We start from the raw sequence: 17339 nt of genomic DNA, 5'->3' as shown, positions 1-17339 counted from the left end.
CAAACCATTATTGTAAATAGTTATATTTATTTTAAGAATCCATAATTATTAAACTATTAAAGAAACAATGTGATACGATATTGTTTTAATCAAATACAAATAATTAAAAAGAACTATCTGTATCAGAGTAAAGAAGAGAGAAAAAAAAATGTGCTTTAGTCTCCTGTATCATATAGGTCTAGAGCTTACAGGAACATGTATGCAAAATATAGCTACTATAAATTTTTTCTCGTATATATGCACTTTAAGCACCAATAGTTCAACTGGTTACCATTCCCACCAAAGCAGAAATGCAAATTTAAAAAAAACAGCCCATATTTACATCAAATAAGTGAACACAGAAAGCATTTTGATACTTTTAAATGCCAAATAATGATAGACAAAACAAGATTCCTCTGCTGTTTGAACTAAAATTACCTCCCAAGCATCATTCAGACATTCAGGCCCAACTAGAATTCTGTGTTCACTCTTTGTGCGCTTGACATGAACTTGATCTAATAAGTACTACCATGATCTTTGAGATTGCGGAGGATCACAGTGGGGAGGCTGTGGGACTGCCACCCCGTCACTAGCTCGGCCTCTACCTCCTTAATGTGGGCCCTGAGCATGAGGGGTGGCACTTTCAGAAGCAGGTCAAGAGGCAGCAAAGCTGAAGAAATAAAAGGGGGAAAGATAAGAAGCTGTAACATACATTACACTGAATTTCAGGGAGGCATGCATGATTTCATTGCCGTCAACACTAAATTACCTGGTCTTGGTCTTGATACCACTCCCCCAGTGAAGTCCCTGAAAACAGAATTAGGGGTCATTAGAAGGACTTGTTCAACTTGGACTTGACCAACATTTACTGAAAGCCTATGGTTTGAAAATAGATTATAAAAATGAATAAAGTTTTTCCCCCTAAGACACTCTCAAGAGTTCAGTAAAGAAGAAAACAAACATATCTGAACCCAGAGCGGACCTGACAGCCCACTGAGCAACAGAAGAGCCTTGTCCAGTCAGAGTTGTTTATCAGCTCTAGTGACTAGGAGCCTAAATCTCTTAGCATCTTGAGTGATTTTCTTGTTACACTAAAATGAATATATTGATTTGTATTGAAAAGAAATATTTGATTTTTAGATATATTATTTTTCTACACTTTGTCCCTGATGTCTAAAGAAGAAACTATGAGATAAGATGATTTTTTCATTTAAAAGGATTGTATCTTTCCTAAAGTTTCCAGTATTATTAACATCACTTGTTTGCACTGCCTTAAAATTCTAGATTTTCTGATCATTCTGCAAGTTGGTCTCAGCGCCTTCAACCCAGGGGAGGTGGCCTAAGACCCCACCAAGGACAGCTATAAATAACCTTCAACCTTGTTTTTTCCACTAAAATTTAGACCCCGTTTCTTAATAGTTGGATTTTTTAAAAATAAAATTTAAAAAATCTGTGTCCTCGCAAGTTATAAGAACCACACTCCAATTTAATGCAATCCAACAAAAATATATACAACATCAACCAAGTATGAGGCACCTGATAGTCATTTGCTGAGTAGTAATGCATTCATATAGGGATTCAAATAAACATGATTGGTGATTCTCTTACCCTACCCTATTCATTTTCATCATAGAGATCTTGATACATGCGTGCAACATATACCTAAGTTATGAGGAATAACAAAATTGGAACTCCTTACCTACCACCTAACATCTAAGTACTAGAATAATGCTAAAATCTTTACATCCAACTGTGAGTCCTTCCCTATCCTTTTCCATTCCTCCTAACCCTCTGCCAAACCAGCCCTCTCTTGATCCCATTGTTTTTTCTGTCCCATTTCCAGCCCATGTTTCCAGAGCCTTAAAAAGTAAATGAATCTCGCCAGTCTTGCACAGTTAATGTACTCTCCCTAGCCCTGGGATAAGGGGATGTATAAAGAAAGAAAAGGGATGGCCTCTGCCTGCCCTCAGGAACTTCAAAGAGGGCAAAGCTCAGCTTGGGTTGGTGTGTTCAGTGGTTAGAGCATATCCCCCGTATACAGAAGGGTCATGGGTTCAATTCCCAGTCAAAGGCACATACCTGGGTTGCAGGTTTGATCCAGCCCCCGTCAGGGCACCTGAGGGAGGCAACCAATCGATGTGTCTCTCACATCAATGTTTTGCTCTCCTCACCCCACCCCTGCCCTCCCTCCCTTCTACCCTTCCACTATATCTGAAAAGAAAAGGAGGCAAGATCCATAGGTCCTGAGATTACAAAAGGGCCTTTCTCGCCACGTGTATGATACTGGATGGTTACAAATGCCCATAATCATCTTTATATACAAAGACTAGAGTCAGGCACCCGCCCCTGAATACAATTATGCATTCACTGATTTATCAAAGTTGTGAACCACAGGCATCTCTGCTGCCACAAACATCCGATGTCATAAACTAGCCTGCCAACTATACCCTGTTGCCTTAGCAACAGGACGCAAGCAAGCATGGAAAAATCTTGTTGCCTGAGCAACAGAATCTTAAAGAAAAGAGGGAGTGGGGCCTTAGGCTGTGACTATGGCAAAGGCTGTAAGTTCAAGCCAGTAGGTGAGATTTCAGTCCTAGTTCAGTGAGAAATACAGAATTTCTGCCAAGATAAAAATCATGCAACTATTAATTACAGGTATTTGTGGACTGGAACCTCTGTGCAGTGCACTGTGTCCTAGACAATGCAATAAAAGACCGGGCATAGTCTATTATGTACCAACACACAGTAATAAATATCAATTGATGTTCTTAAGGTCATGATACAGTGACCAAAGCTTAGCAGGATTGGGGTGTACGTGACAATGGAAGAGGCTGAAGCCCCTGTGTGCATTATCAAATTCCACCAAACAGAATAACTTCTTTGTAAATGGAAATAAAATTTTATGGCTTATTGGATTAGAACTATCAATATATATACTGAGTGAGACTATAAAACCCAGCTAGAAACTGATAAAAGTCAAGCCCATTCCCAATTCTTGTAATAAAGGAAGCAAGAGTAATAAAGGAAGAAGATTTTACATCACTTGGATCACTGAAAATGATTAAAGTTGGAAATTGCAAATAAAGTCCTAATTACTGAATTTGGAATGGCTTTTTCCTGACAGACATTAACCCAGCTTTTGTCTAACTCTGTTGATGCACAAAACATCAAACAAATGTTAACAATAAGGATGTCTATTCATATGGTTATTTGAAAGTAGATAATATTTTGTGAGAGTTCCTCCATCATGAACAGTGAGTTCTATTTTCCCTCTTACTCCTTATCATTTCAGAGATACACACATCAAAGGATGATTTCCACAAACACTATCATCTGCTTCACCCCCTCTCAATATACACATGAAGTTCATCTCTCTCAAAGTGGGGATGGAAAGGTGATACAACCCCTCCGGAAAACACTTTGGCAGTTTCTTAAAAAGTTAAGCAGAAACCTATCATATGCTCCAACCATGTCACTCTAGGTATTTAGCCAAGATAACAAAAAATATAGTCCATATCAATTCAGAAATGTTTATGTGCTTCTCCCTGGTTGATCACACTCCTCAAATCTAGACCATCCAATCATCTAATAAACAAAACCCACCAAGTGTACTACTTTCCTTAATATCCCTGTTCTCTGCTTTCTAAGCTGCAGTTTATCTTTGCCTCCATTTCTCAGACACAGAGAAATGGTTGTCACTGCACCTTTCCCAGGCCCCCTCTCTGGCTCCAAGCCACTCGGAAACTGTCCACCATCACTTCTCTTCCATTCTAAATCTCTCCTCTCCAGGGCCTGCTTCTCCTCAGTCCCAACCGGCCTGCAGAAGATTCTAGAACAGCCATGGGCAAACTACGGCCCGCGGGCCGGAATCCAGCCCGTTTGAAATGAGTAAAACTAAAAAAAAAAAAAGACCGTACCCTTTTATGTAATGATGTTTACTTTGAATTTATACTAGTTCACACAAACACTCCATCCATGCTTTTGTTCCGGCCCTCCGGTCCAGTTTAAGAACCCATTGTGGCCCTTGAGTCAAAAAGTTTGCCCACCCGTTAGAAGGTCCTTTTCCATCGACATTCCCTACCAGCTAACTGTCCCAGCTCACCCCTCACTTTCTTCAATCGTTCTACACCCTCCCCCTGTCACTTCTAAAACCACCACAACCAGGCTTCTGTTCACACCAGCCTCGCCCAGTGCCACGGAAACTGCTCTCAGGAAGGTCGGTAGCCAGGGACTTGCGGAAGGCCAAATTGAATAGTTTTGTTTTAGTCCTAAGCCCAGGAATCAACTGTTGTAGAAACTTCTAGTTATCCCAAAACAACAATTTCTTATTCCTTTTAAAACAGAATCCCCTACACATATTCATCCTCCCTTGCAGCTAGAAGTGGTCATATGACAAAGTTCTGGCCAATGGTATGTGAGCAGAAGGGATGAGCACAAATGGGTCATGTGCTTAAAAGGAAGGGGCGTGTCTCCCTTTCCACTTCCCGCTGGCCACATGTGGGTGTGATGTGGTCCACATTGACCATGAGGATAAAACCTATTCCTTGGAGATGTGGAAAAAAAAACATATATATAAGGAGTCAGGGTTCCAGATGATCTCATAAAAGCACAACTGCCCTACCTCCCTGTCCCACCCTTGAGCTCAAAGAAATGAACTGATTGGCTGAAGGTCACAAAGCCAGACTAAAACAGGTCCAAGCTTAGCACTCTTCCCAATATGCTGCTTGGTAAACTACATCAGTTCTGGGAGGGTGGGCTCTCACAGCCTCCGTTTCCACATGCCCAGGGTAACTGTTAGCTATCAGGTTTCTGGTTAGCCAGCAATAACTCAACTCCATGGAGTCTAAAAATATTTCTAAGAGCTCAATGTGTACATACCTCATTTGGGATTGTCTTTCTCCTCCTGAAGCACTAAAACTTCTCTTTAAAGTGCCTGGAACAAGAAAATAAAAATAATTACATAGTTTCACATTGCAAATCATTTATTTGGTTGGTTGATTGCTTAAAACGTGCCGCATTCCATTATCTGAGAAATTGTACACAGTATAAAGACGATCTTCATTTATGAAAGCACCAGCTAAAATATAATGTTGCAAATTAATATTTACCTGACAGGTTTGTCTAGGGTCTTTTTTAATAAAGAAAAGGTGCTAAGCAAAGAAACTCCATTATTAATAGCTAACAAAGAACGATAACACATCTATGTCATAATCATCCAAAGCTTTGCCAAGACAGCCAGCTGCAAGTTACCACGTGCAAATTTAAGGGTCCAACTTTTTCTTTCTCACTGACCCTCCCGCCATTGTTGCTGGAGATATACAACACTTAATTCATCTTAAAACAGTCAGTAATTAACTGCTTCTACAATCTGCTACACATATTTATATGCATGGATATTTTTACGGTACAATATTCATATTTTCCCAATTACAAAGCAAGACATTTTCCCTAGGCCCTACCCGATTTAGCTCAGTGGATACAGCGTCGGCCTGCGGACTGAAGGGTCCCAGGTTTGATTCCGGCCAAGGGTACATGCCTGGGTTGCGGGCTCGATCCCCAGTAGGAGGCATGCAGGAGGCAGCCGATCAATGATTCTCTCTCATCATTGGTGTTTCTCTCTATCCCTCTCCCTTCCTCTCTAAAATCAATAAAAATATATTTAAAAATTTTTAAAAAGACATTTTTCCCTAGCAGGCTGAAATTTATAGGAAAAACAGAGCAGAGTGGTGGAAATTGGGATTATCCCGAAAATCTGAAACATCTAGTCACCAATTTTCCAATTAAGTTTGAAAAGGGACAAAGAACGAAGCTAAATCCCTGGGATTCTAATTTTATCCTTAGGGAGACTATTTTAAACCTTCTTTTTTGAGATAGTCATTGGTGAGAAGTCACACAGTCATTGGTAAGAATTATTTTCACTTATTTTAGAGAGTATTTCTATCTACCCGATTTAATATCCCATGAACTTACTCTTTTAAAAGAGTTTTTATTTTCTCTCCATTTTCTATTATAACATCTTTTCTTTCAGTTTCAGATTTGTTGAGTGAATTGAATCTTCTCTCTCCTTATCATCTTTAAATTTTATCTTAATATATCTATTATTTTTCTTTCCCATATCCCAATGTGACTGTTTTCTTTACTATTTCAAATTAAGAGTTAAATTAACATATATGGACTGAATTTATATAACATATTTTTTCATAGTTCTAAACAATTAAATTATTTAGGTTACTTTAGTGTTTTAAGAATAATACATCCCTTTACATTAATGTAAATAAAATTTTACAAAACTTAGTCTATACCAACACTAATTTATTCTCCAAGTTTCTTTTTTTTTTTAATCCTCACCCGAGAATATTTTTCCCATTGATCTTTAGAGAGAGAGTGAGACACAGAGAGAGAGAGAAACATCGATGTGAGAGAGACACTTCGGCTGGTTGCCTCCCACACCAGGCCTGACAGGGGCTGGAGATCTAACCTGCAACTGAGGTACGATTGACCACTGAGGCAATAAAAAAACCACAGTGCTGGTTGGTTTGGGGGCTCAGAGTGATGACACACCTGTGCCAATTAGCATTGCACCTGGGAAACAAACCACTGGGTTCTGTATGGGGTGACATTTACCTGACGCCCAACCTACTACCTGCTGGAGTCCACAACTGGTAAAGAACGCTTACTGAATGTAGATTCTTTCAAAGGGCTGGAACTGGAGCTGCTGGAGTTGTCCGAAATGTCCAAGTCATCGTCGAGCTCTGAGTATATATCTGCACATTAATAAAAAGAAGCACATGAACCCTGAAACGGAAAGGAGTCCAGAGTGCTGCCAGCCCTTCACTAGAATGACCTTTCTCGATGTTTTCCAGGTTGAAGGTATCATCCGACAGGATTTCGTCACAGGCCCTGTCTTCTTCCCTTCCACAGGGGGCCTGGAGCCCTTTCGGGGGGCAGGTCCGCGCTCTCGGAAAGCTCGCTCCTCAGGCTGGCTGCCCCGCTGCTGCTGCTGCTCAGGCTCGCCTTTTCGAAGGTCTCCTGAGAGAGAAACACAACCTTTAGTAGACACTTCTGTGTTCCTTCTGCAGGTTACAAAGCTTGTTAGGACATATATTAAAATACTTAAAGCAGCATTACAAATATGTGTGCTGAGGTAGCATCAGAGGCTCCAACTGTAGGTTTGCCATAGAATTCATTCAGTCCAAATATATAGATATAGATATAGATATAGATATAGATATAGATAGGTATAGATATAGAGATAGATATAGATATAGATATAGATATAGATATAGATATAGATAGGTATAGGTATAGATATAGATATAGATATAGATATAGATATAGAGATAGATATAGATAGATATATAGATATAGATATATAGATATATAATTTTTTTTTTGGTAAAGGTACCATTGGATGAAAAAAAATGGATGTGGCAAGATGCTTAGTAACAAAGGTCTGTGTAAGCTGTGGGAAAAAATGTAGTACTAAGGCCCTGGCTGGCGTGATTCAGTTGGCTGGGCATCGTCCCATGCACCAAAGGGTTACTGGTTCAATTCCCAGTCAGGACACATGCCCAAGTTGTGGCTCCATCCCCGGTGGGGGACATGCAGGAGACATCCCATTGATAGATGTTTCTCTCCCTTCCTCTCTCTCTCTAAAAATCAATAAAAATATCAACAAAAAATAAAGAAAATACAGTAATAAGGAACCAATGTGTATCAATTAAACTGAGAGTTCTCTTAAGTTATTTTGAAAAGATCTGCTATCACATCTTCTCAGCACCACAGAGAAGTAAGTAAGTAAGTAAGTAAGTAAGGCTTAGTTTCTTCAAAGTTCAAGGGTAATTAGTAGCAGATACAGCCAGGCCATGGAGAGAGATGAGGGCTCCTAAGAAATGAGCTACAGCAAAGGGACTTCAAACCACTTAGGACCCCAGGCCACTGCCCAGAGTCAATACTCTCTACAGAACTTCGCTAGCCACGGGCTCCTCCAACTGCTGTGTTTTCATTTGATAGCGCCCCAAGCTTACCATCTGGCCATGTGAGTCCACATTTCCCTAAACTGCAAGTATTAGAAACTGCAAGATTATATTTGACAGTTCAATAAGAATAAAGGGGAAAAGAAAGATTGCTCTCATTAAATTCCTAATCCATCATCTTGGTATTGCTAATCCAAAGACAGATTTGCTAGACATAATAATACTAATAAAGATGAGGGGAAGAACAGTGTCATAATCTAAAAATATCACTTATTAAAGTTTTTCATTTTCTAAGAAAAAGACAGGGAAAGGAACCACATATGACTCAGCAGGAAAAGTACTATTTCTTTACTCAGTTGAGTCCCAGTTCCTAAAACCTTTATTGTGTGTGACAATTTGTGGTAAGTGTGTAAAACTTTAGGCTGTTGGGCTAAACAATACTAACCCTAAGACATAGACCAGGAAGATGAAAAGACAAAGGAAGAAAGGCCATAAGAAAGGTAAGTACAAGTTGAAGAGCATGAGAGGAAAGCAAAAGAGTGCATTTATTAAAAGAAAAAAAATCTACTTGTGAAGTGTGTCAGATTGCTTAGTCACAAGTCAACTCTGATGATGAGCAATGCTTGCTACAGAGACAGGCTCATGATTCCCCCCCCACCCCCCGATATTTATTTTCCTGGCCTGCAAAACCCACTCAACCTTTTCCGGGCCCTCTTCCTTTTTCTGTCCTATCCCACAGATCCTTCTTCCAGCTCTAGTATGCTATTCCAGACTTAAGGAGGTCTGACTTGCCACCAACACCCAAGAACCAGTTGGCTTGCAAATCAAGTCCTTTGCAATTGTCAAAATTGCACCAATGGGTAATTGGGTGTTGGCTTAAATGTTGATAAAGGGAACTCCTATCAACATTTGTAGGTGCCATAAACTAAATGCCACTATAGACACACTTTCCCAAGTGTGATTTCCAGAGTTTTTGCTTGTAGATATTTAAGTACTCACATTATTATCCAACTCACTCCTTTAAGACTTCTGGGCTACTTCAGTCCCTTTTAAATCCCTGGATACCTTGCACATAGCAAACGCTCAATAAGTAGTTGCTGTGTTGATATCAACGGGAGAAAAGGGCTAGAAAAACAGGCGAATTCCCTTATAGGATGAGCAGGTTTTGTAACTGCTGTGTTTTTAATCTTGCCCCTTTCTGCAGGGTCCTACACTGTGACATTTCTGAGAGGTGAAGGGACTGTTCGGTGATGCGAACTTCTCCCTTCCCTTTCCCTCTGTGCGCTTAGACAAGGCTGTAAGTGCACCTGTCTTAGAGATGACCAGCCCAGCAATGACAACAAGCACCTGTAACCCAGCAGGCACTGGGCAAAGGCAGACATGGTCGGGTATTTTTAGCCATAATAGTTGAGGCCATTAAGATGTTTTCAAAAGTTGCCTTAGCAAGTACATAAACCTATTAAAGCAAGTTGGGGGGGGGGAAACACCTTGGGGGATAGACTTTGACTGCTGTCATTTTTTGTACTTTCTAATTACTTAGGGTTTTTCTGGGAATAGGAGAGTGAATTTAGATTTTTTTGGCATCTGTATCTCCTAGGAATGGATGGACACATTCTGAGTATTGATATGGCAGCAAGGAGAAGACAATAGACATTTTACAATAAAATGATCGTTGATGTGGTAGTCATTACCATTAGAGAAGCCACTTCCTGTCACAATTGCTGATATAAACACAATTATGTTTAGCTCATTATAATGTAATGTTTATGTGTGGAGCAGATCATAATACATTTTTTAGTTGAATAGCAATTCTAACAGTAACAGACTGGCAATGCCCAAATTAACTGTGGCAGTAGGAAAAGAATTAAGAGAGCCTGGTTTATTAAAACTAGTGCAATATTTTTAAATTGCCCAGAATGTTAGTTTTATAACAAGACAAAGAAAAGCAAGAAATAAATATAAAGCATAACACCAGCTACATCCTGTAGAAGCTTTACTGTAGAGCCATAAAGAATGCACTATATATGTTGTGTTCTAAATATTCATATTCTATTTGTTATATCTTTACTGCATTCCTCCCATTTATTCAATTAATAATTGTGACCTTAAATACATGAATTTAGGGTTATCCAGTGCTTGACAGAAATTCACCAGGATGAGGTGATCTCTTTTAGGTGACAAACCATGTTTTATGTTTTTCATGGCTGATAGCACAAAGAAAATTCAAAACAGGCCCAGCCGGTGTGGTGTCGACCTAAGAACCAGAGGTCCCGGTTCGATTCCCGGTCAGGGCATATGCCTGGGTTGTGGGCTCGATTCCCAGTTTGGGTGTGCAGGAGGCAGCCAATCAATCAATGATTCTCTCTCATTATTGATGTTTCTCTCTCTCTCTCTCTCTCTCTCTCTCTCTCTCTCTTTCTCTCTCTCTCTCTCTCTCTCTCTCTCTCTTTCTCTCTCTCCCTTCCCCTCAGACATCAATAAACATATTTTTTTAAAGAAAACTCAAAACAGGAGACAGATTATTAACTGCATATCACTGTACATAAACTTAGTTACTGAATTTTAAAGTATTTAAAAAGTCAGCCAGTGTGGTCAGATGGCTGAAGGGGCCACATAGACCCGGCCATAGCTGAGTGGACTGTCCACTCAGCAAGGGCAATGAGAGGCTCCTTCCAGGAACGCGCTCTGGGACCCTGGCTTTGCCATCACAGAGAGGTGGGCTGATGCAGTAACGCTGGAGTCTGCTCCCTCAATATGGAGGATGGAGCTCTTTTAGCTCCAAAGTTCTTTGGATAATGTTTAATTTCATTGATAAAATCTTGAAGCATTTCCCTTCTCCCATGCCCCACACATCAAGTACGACAATAATATGTTCAATTTAAACCAGAAAAGCTAGTGTTTGAGCCTTGAAAATAGCTAAATTTACAAATATTACACAATAAAGGAAAATGGTCTCTTCACATTTGAATATTAATTACTTTTTTTGTTTTGAACTTGTTAAAAATATTCATAAAGCTAAACATTTCACTTTAATATCATTAAATGCACGTAATTATGATCACAACATTCTCTGAACTTCTTAAACCCGTAAGAACATATTAATGAACTGTCACTAACTTAAATAAAATTAGAAAATGAATTAATTATAATAATTCAGTCTAAAATCCTAGAATCAAATTTACCATGTTTGGCAATGTTTCCCTGCCACCCCATAACTAACCTAGTATTCCTAATTCAAAGACATATTTGCTAAACATAATAATAATAATAATAAAGATGAGGGGAAGAACAGTGTCATAATCTAAAAATATCACTTATTAAAAATACAGACAATATGGTCTACATCAACTACCAACCACCATTTTGTTCCAAGACTGCAGACAGATGAAAACAACTGAATGTCTATTAATATTTCCAAAGCATTTTAAAAGAGGCCAGATGAGGCAATGCCACTTAACATGTAGAAGAAACAATGCACAGAGAATTATCAAGCAGTCAAGTTTTAAGACATTCTAATTTGGATTGCTCAAAAACAAGAAATGTAATTGAAAATCAGCAAAGCTTAAGGCATTAAACAGAATGAAATTAGACATGGGTGTTATCAATAGAGATGAGACCTGCAAATTGGAGCCCCACTTACTGTTCCATTTTTAACACAGAATTACATAAGGAAGGGTCTAATTCTTATTAAACAGCATTCTTAGCACAGAATATCAAAATGCCAAATTGAGCCTGGCCGATGTGGCTCAATGGTTGAGTGCTGACCTATGAACCAGGAGGTCATGGTTTGATTACGGTCAGGGCACATGACTGGGTTGCAGGCTTGATCCCCAGTAGAGAGTGTGTAGGAGGCAGCCGATCAATGATTTTCTCTCCTCATTGATGTTTCTCTCTCTCCCTCTCCCTTCCTCTCTGAAGTCAATAAAAATATATATATATTAGCCCTAACCGATTTGGCTCAGTGGATAGAGCATCAGCCTGTGGACTCAAGAGTCCCAGGTTCAATTCCGGTCAAAGACATGTACCTTGGTTGCAGGCACATCACCAGAAGGGAGTGTGCAGGAGGCAGCTGATCGATGTTTCTCTCTCATCGATGTTTCTAACTCTCTATCCTTCTCCCTTCCTCTCTGCAAAAAATCAATGAAATATATTTAAATATATATATAAATATAAAAAAGATGTAAGATTCTAAAGAAAAGGCTTTCTTAAAAACAGCACAGAAAAGTTTTTTCTAAAATACCAAACTGATAAAAAAAACAAAACACGAATAGACAAAGAATTAGAAATCAAGGAAAAGAGTCTACATCATTTTTTGCCTGTCCCGATGCAATCTCCTCCTAACCAATTTCCTTGCTTCCACTTTTGGCTCTCAGCAGTCCATTACTACACAGCAGCCTGCTATATCATTTTGAAAGATTATGTCATTCTCTTTCAATAAACTCACATCACTCAAGTCTATACTGTGGACTTATAGCCTCCTCATCTCCTACAGTCCCCCTGCTGCACTCCACTCCAGCCACACAGGCCTCCTTGCTCACTCCTTGAACTTGGCAGGAACACTATCACCTCATGATCTTTGCTGATTCCTCAGCTATCAATGTTGTGCCTCCAGATATTTGCATGACTCATCCCTTTAATATATCCTGATCTCTTCTCAGATGTCACATAAGTATAGAGGTTTTCCACGATATCTCTATTTAAAATAGCCTCTTTCCACATGAATAATCACTTTCTATTACATTGCCTTCTTATAATTTTTGCCCATAACACTTAAATTTATTTTGTATGTATTATTTGCCTTCCCCAACTATGAAGGTGAATTTCTTTGACTGTTCTGTTCACTGTTATAATATCAAACAAGAATAATTCCCAGAAGAAAGCAGATGCTCAATAAATTTTGTTGAATAAGTGAAATAATGATTTTTTTCAAAGTGTTGTACAACAACGGGTAGAAATCAAAATTCCAGCATGATTTTTTTAAAGAAATTGACAAACTGATTCTAAAATTAATAAGGAAATACAACAGACCTAGAACAGCCAAATCAAACTTGACATAGAAGAACAAAATCAGAGGAAATACACAACTGATTTCAAAACATATTAAAAACCTACAATATAACAGAAAAGAGTTCAGAGATAGGTCCACATATATACTGTCAAGTGATTTTAACAAAAATGCCTAATAAAATGAATAGGGAAAGATTAGGCATTTTAAGAAATTATGTCTGAAGAACTGAATACCCATGTGGAAAAAAAAACTCAATCTCTTCATTATTCTAGTCACAAAATTATAACAAAATGCTATCATCGTAATTAGATAGTTCATTAATATTAATAAGGAATAGAGCAAAGGGGAGGTCAAACATTATAAGCATGGTCATGGGGCAGCTTCCTCATGAGGCTACAGCTTCATGCTCCCTGCCAATCACTGGGGAAGAGATGGAACAAAGGGGGAGATGGACACATGTGCAGTGAAGTCAGAGTGATGTAGGGGAGGTACTGGCCTGTCAGTCTAGCCTGGGAGGAAGATCATTGGCTAGAAGGGTGGACCCCAATGTAAGCCTGTGAAATCTTGGAAGGGCAAAACCCCCAGACAAAGAGTTCTCTCTTCCTTGTCTCTTGTTTGCTCTGTTCCCCTTAGTCCCCTTTCTCTCTAGCTCCATGACCCACATGCCCCCATGCACTTGTCTGCCACGTGTCCTTAAGCTTGCCATGCGGCCTTAAGCAATGGACTGCAGCTGGGAACACAAGCTAAGCTAGCCAGATGCTGGACTGGACTTAAATACGGAATAGAAATTTGGGGCAGTGGCCTTAATTCTAGTCCTGCTGAACTTCTTCCATGGCAAGATGGAAGAAGATAGTACCTTGGAGGGGAACCCAATTAATTTTACATCATCAATAAAGCTTTCCATGAAACCCCATCCTCCTTTTCCCTGCAGCACCCAATTACTGCAATACACGACAACATGGGTGAATCTCACAGACATGATGTCATCTGAAAGACGCTAGCCACTCAAGAGTGCATGTGTATGATTTTTATATGAAGTCAAACAATAGGCAGAAGTCATCTATAGTGATGGAAATTACCCCAGGCTGTCTGTGGGCCAGGAATTGGGTGAGAAAGGGCAGAGGGAACTTTCTGAAGTGATGTAAATGTTCTGCATCTGGTTTTGGGTGGGAGTTATGCATGGTCAAAAGTGATTAAACTAAGCACTTGAAATTTATACAGTTTACTATATGTAAACTATATGTAAAAAAAATAGAAAGGGGTGGATTGCATATATATCTGTGTGGGAACCTATAAGGCATCGCTTTGTTTTCTTAAAACCTAATAAATATAGAACATTTCCAAAACAAGTCATGATTTTTCCTGATATTTCTTTCACTGCATCATTTCTTGTTGCATTTTCACAGCCTTGGGGGAAATTCAGTCAACAATTAACCACACAATAAAAGCAAAGATGTTCACTAAAATATTGTCCTTTTAAAATACATCATTTTCCACATGGCTTATTCAACCTCAAAGCAGAGGACTGCAGACACGTGCCTTTAGTTGTGTGCTCAGCACTTGTAAATGACATTTGGCATAATGAAAGCAAAACTTTCAGGTAAACAAATAGCACAACATTTTTAAAACTTTGCATTAAGAAAATATGAATCGGGCCCCCTACTGGGGAACAAACTGGCAACCCAGGAGTGTGCCCTGACCCAGAATCAAACTGTGACCTCCTGGTTCATAGGTCAAGGCTCAACCACTGAGCCACGCCGGCCGGGCTAATTACTACACTTTTAAGTAAAAATTGCACTTCATTGTTTTTTCTGAATTCTTGCCATTCCTGACTCTGTGCTCTCCTTGAGATAGATTATTTTGAATTATGAAACAGAGATCATAACATTTTCCAAAGGCAAGTCTTGGTTCTTTCATAAAAGCTAAATAAACCACAGTACACAGGCATGAACTTATTAGTGAAGACTTCTCTGTGCTTTTGAGGCTTATGTTAATTCTTGTCTTTACTAGCTCATAATGAACACTTTCATAGTTCAGAATAATTTAACATGTGGAAGTAAATAGCATTCCCACCATGAGATAAGGGCCTTTAATGCTTCTTATCATTGTTTGCTTACCTGCTAATTTGCAAAATTTCAGTAATTCGCAGAAGATCTCTTTATCGGTGCTGGGAATTCATACAGTTATACTGAACCCACTAATTTGCCTTTCTTTTGACTAGGATTTGTCATTAGATTGTGTAATTGCATTGTTGAGATTAGCTGCTCTGGGAGAACAGGCCACTATATTTGAAATGAAACAATTACAATACCACAATATTGCTTAAGAAAAAAAGAAACAATTTTACACTAAAATTCTTTTGCCAGTAATGGTGTAGATGTGAGTTTAAAAAAATAAGAATGGTACCCAGTGAGGATAAAGCCAATTAACTGCATGCTGTCTTTAATGAAATGTAATGATTTCATCTCAGTTCTTTCATAAAGCTGCATTTTTTCCTCCTAGTTATCATTTGATTAATCTTGAAATGAAAAATCACCAGTACGCCTACATATAATGCAAAAGAAGATATTCATTGCTCTTTAAAGTAGTAGTGTAACAGGGGTCCTCAAACTACGGCCCGCAGGCCACATGCAAATACAAATGTTGTATTTGTTCCCGTTTTGTTTTTTTACTTCAAAATAAGATATGTGCAGTGTGCATAGGAATTTGTTCATAGTTTTTTAAACTATAGTCCGGCCCTCCAACGGTCTGAGGGACAGTGAACTGGCCCCCTGTTTAAAAAGTCTGAGGACCCCTGGAAACTCTGCTTTGAAGTAAAGCACTTCTCTGTGGTCCCTGACACTGAAGGTTCCAGCAGGGCTTGGCGGCTAGCTAGGAACAGGTGCTCAATAAATGTCTATTAACCGCATGGGTAACAGACGTGGATTTAGAAGTAATGGACCTTTAGTATTAGATTAACAATTTGCATCAATAAACTCTTCTTCAACATGGGCATTGCTCATTTTAAATAACTGATGCTATCTTACAGTTTATGTCACTTTTTAATTTGCATAGTATTCAAACACATTGATCTATTTAATCCCTCTGCAATTGGTAATATTTCCCGACTGGTTTACAGAGGAGTAAAGAACTTCTAGAACCTCAAGACTCCCTCCTTGACTGTAGGTCTCTCCCTCTATTTCGCCCAGTCATGGCCTGACAGCTGGGTTTCCAGTTAAAATGATACGGCCTCTTGGATTTGGGAGGGGGTAGCGGGTAAGCATAGAGATGATGCATGACTGGTCCACAGCAGCAAATTGTTAAGGCTCAAGGATGGGTACACAAAGCACTTTCTTTGCCTCCATAAATGTATCAAATTTTCCACAATAGAGTTTTTTTAAGAAGCTGAGGAATAAAATTGAATAAAGTAAATGGTCTTTCTCAAGGTGTTTTGCTAAAGATAAGAGAATTTCTGCTGTAAGATTTTAAACTAACTTCACCTATCAGCTACATGAATCTCATATAAACCGACTCCTTTATATCCCATTGGAAACTGGCCAAGGAGCTTTGCAGTGCAGAACTTAACAGAAGGCCCCAGATACTTAAGATCTATAGAAATAGCTAACTCCCTTGCATTTTAGTTTACTGGAAATACTAACTCTGAATGCAACATGGCATCTGTGTGTTTCTCATTGTTGCCTAGTTTTTACAAAGTCAGGTAGCAAAACAATAAGCGAAGTGCACTCTAATTCCCTGAGTGTAAGATTTGACTGTTCTGCAAGAGCTGTAACGCCAAGATATATGCTCCTAAACAGAAACCTAGGCCTTGGAGAATCGCCATGAATTGCTCTGTGAAATTACAGCTGGGATCAGCATCTAAGGCAATGAAGATGAGTTTCCCTGCAAAGAAAACTATATTGAATCTTTAACCCCTGGATTCCAAGTACGTCAAGACAAACCCACCTAACAGTAGGGAGGGCTTTCCTTCTAAAAGGAGAGCATGCTGACAGCTCTGTGTGTGTGTGTGTGGGGGGTGGGGGCGGAGGGAGAGGGGAGGAGGACAGAGCAAAAAAAGAATGCAGGAGATGCAGGAGGTCACCCATTATCTTCACAAGCAGAGAAGTGCAAACAAGGATCCCGGAATGCTGGTGACCCTTGAACCCATGGCAAGGACCTGAGTTATGCACCGATCGTCTAGTCCTAATAATGGGGGCTTAAGCTATTTCTTGATCAAATAGTCTCAGAGTAAATCCTCCTAATATTTACTGACCTTTTAAGATAGCCTGTTACTGCAATTACCTGCCTGACTAAGGGTTTTATGCTTAACCAAAGTGAATAAAAGGCTGGCGAGGCCTGGGCACCGGTGGAAGTCCTTCCCCTTGAGTTGGACTTGCCCG

General features: G+C 39.3%; 1 protein-coding gene across 1 annotated transcript in view; it reads right to left on the bottom strand.

Moving 5' to 3' along the window:
- The window catches only part of NEK10 (NIMA related kinase 10), a 118237-nt gene that overhangs the window by 28651 nt on the left and 72247 nt on the right, over window positions 1-17339 (bottom strand). The window contains 6 exon segments of the mRNA XM_023752910.1: window positions 509-649; window positions 749-786; window positions 4858-4912; window positions 6657-6743; window positions 6824-6914; window positions 6916-7008. Coding sequence (XP_023608678.1) covers window positions 509-649; window positions 749-786; window positions 4858-4912; window positions 6657-6743; window positions 6824-6914; window positions 6916-7008 — 505 coding nt within the window.

The sequence above is a fragment of the Myotis lucifugus genome, unplaced genomic scaffold (genome assembly GCF_000147115.1).
Source record: "Myotis lucifugus unplaced genomic scaffold, Myoluc2.0 scaffold_39, whole genome shotgun sequence".
Classification (NCBI taxonomy): Eukaryota; Metazoa; Chordata; class Mammalia; order Chiroptera; family Vespertilionidae; genus Myotis; species Myotis lucifugus.
The sequence above is the reverse complement of the archived record's forward strand: the minus strand, read 5'-3'. Positions and strand labels throughout refer to the sequence as shown.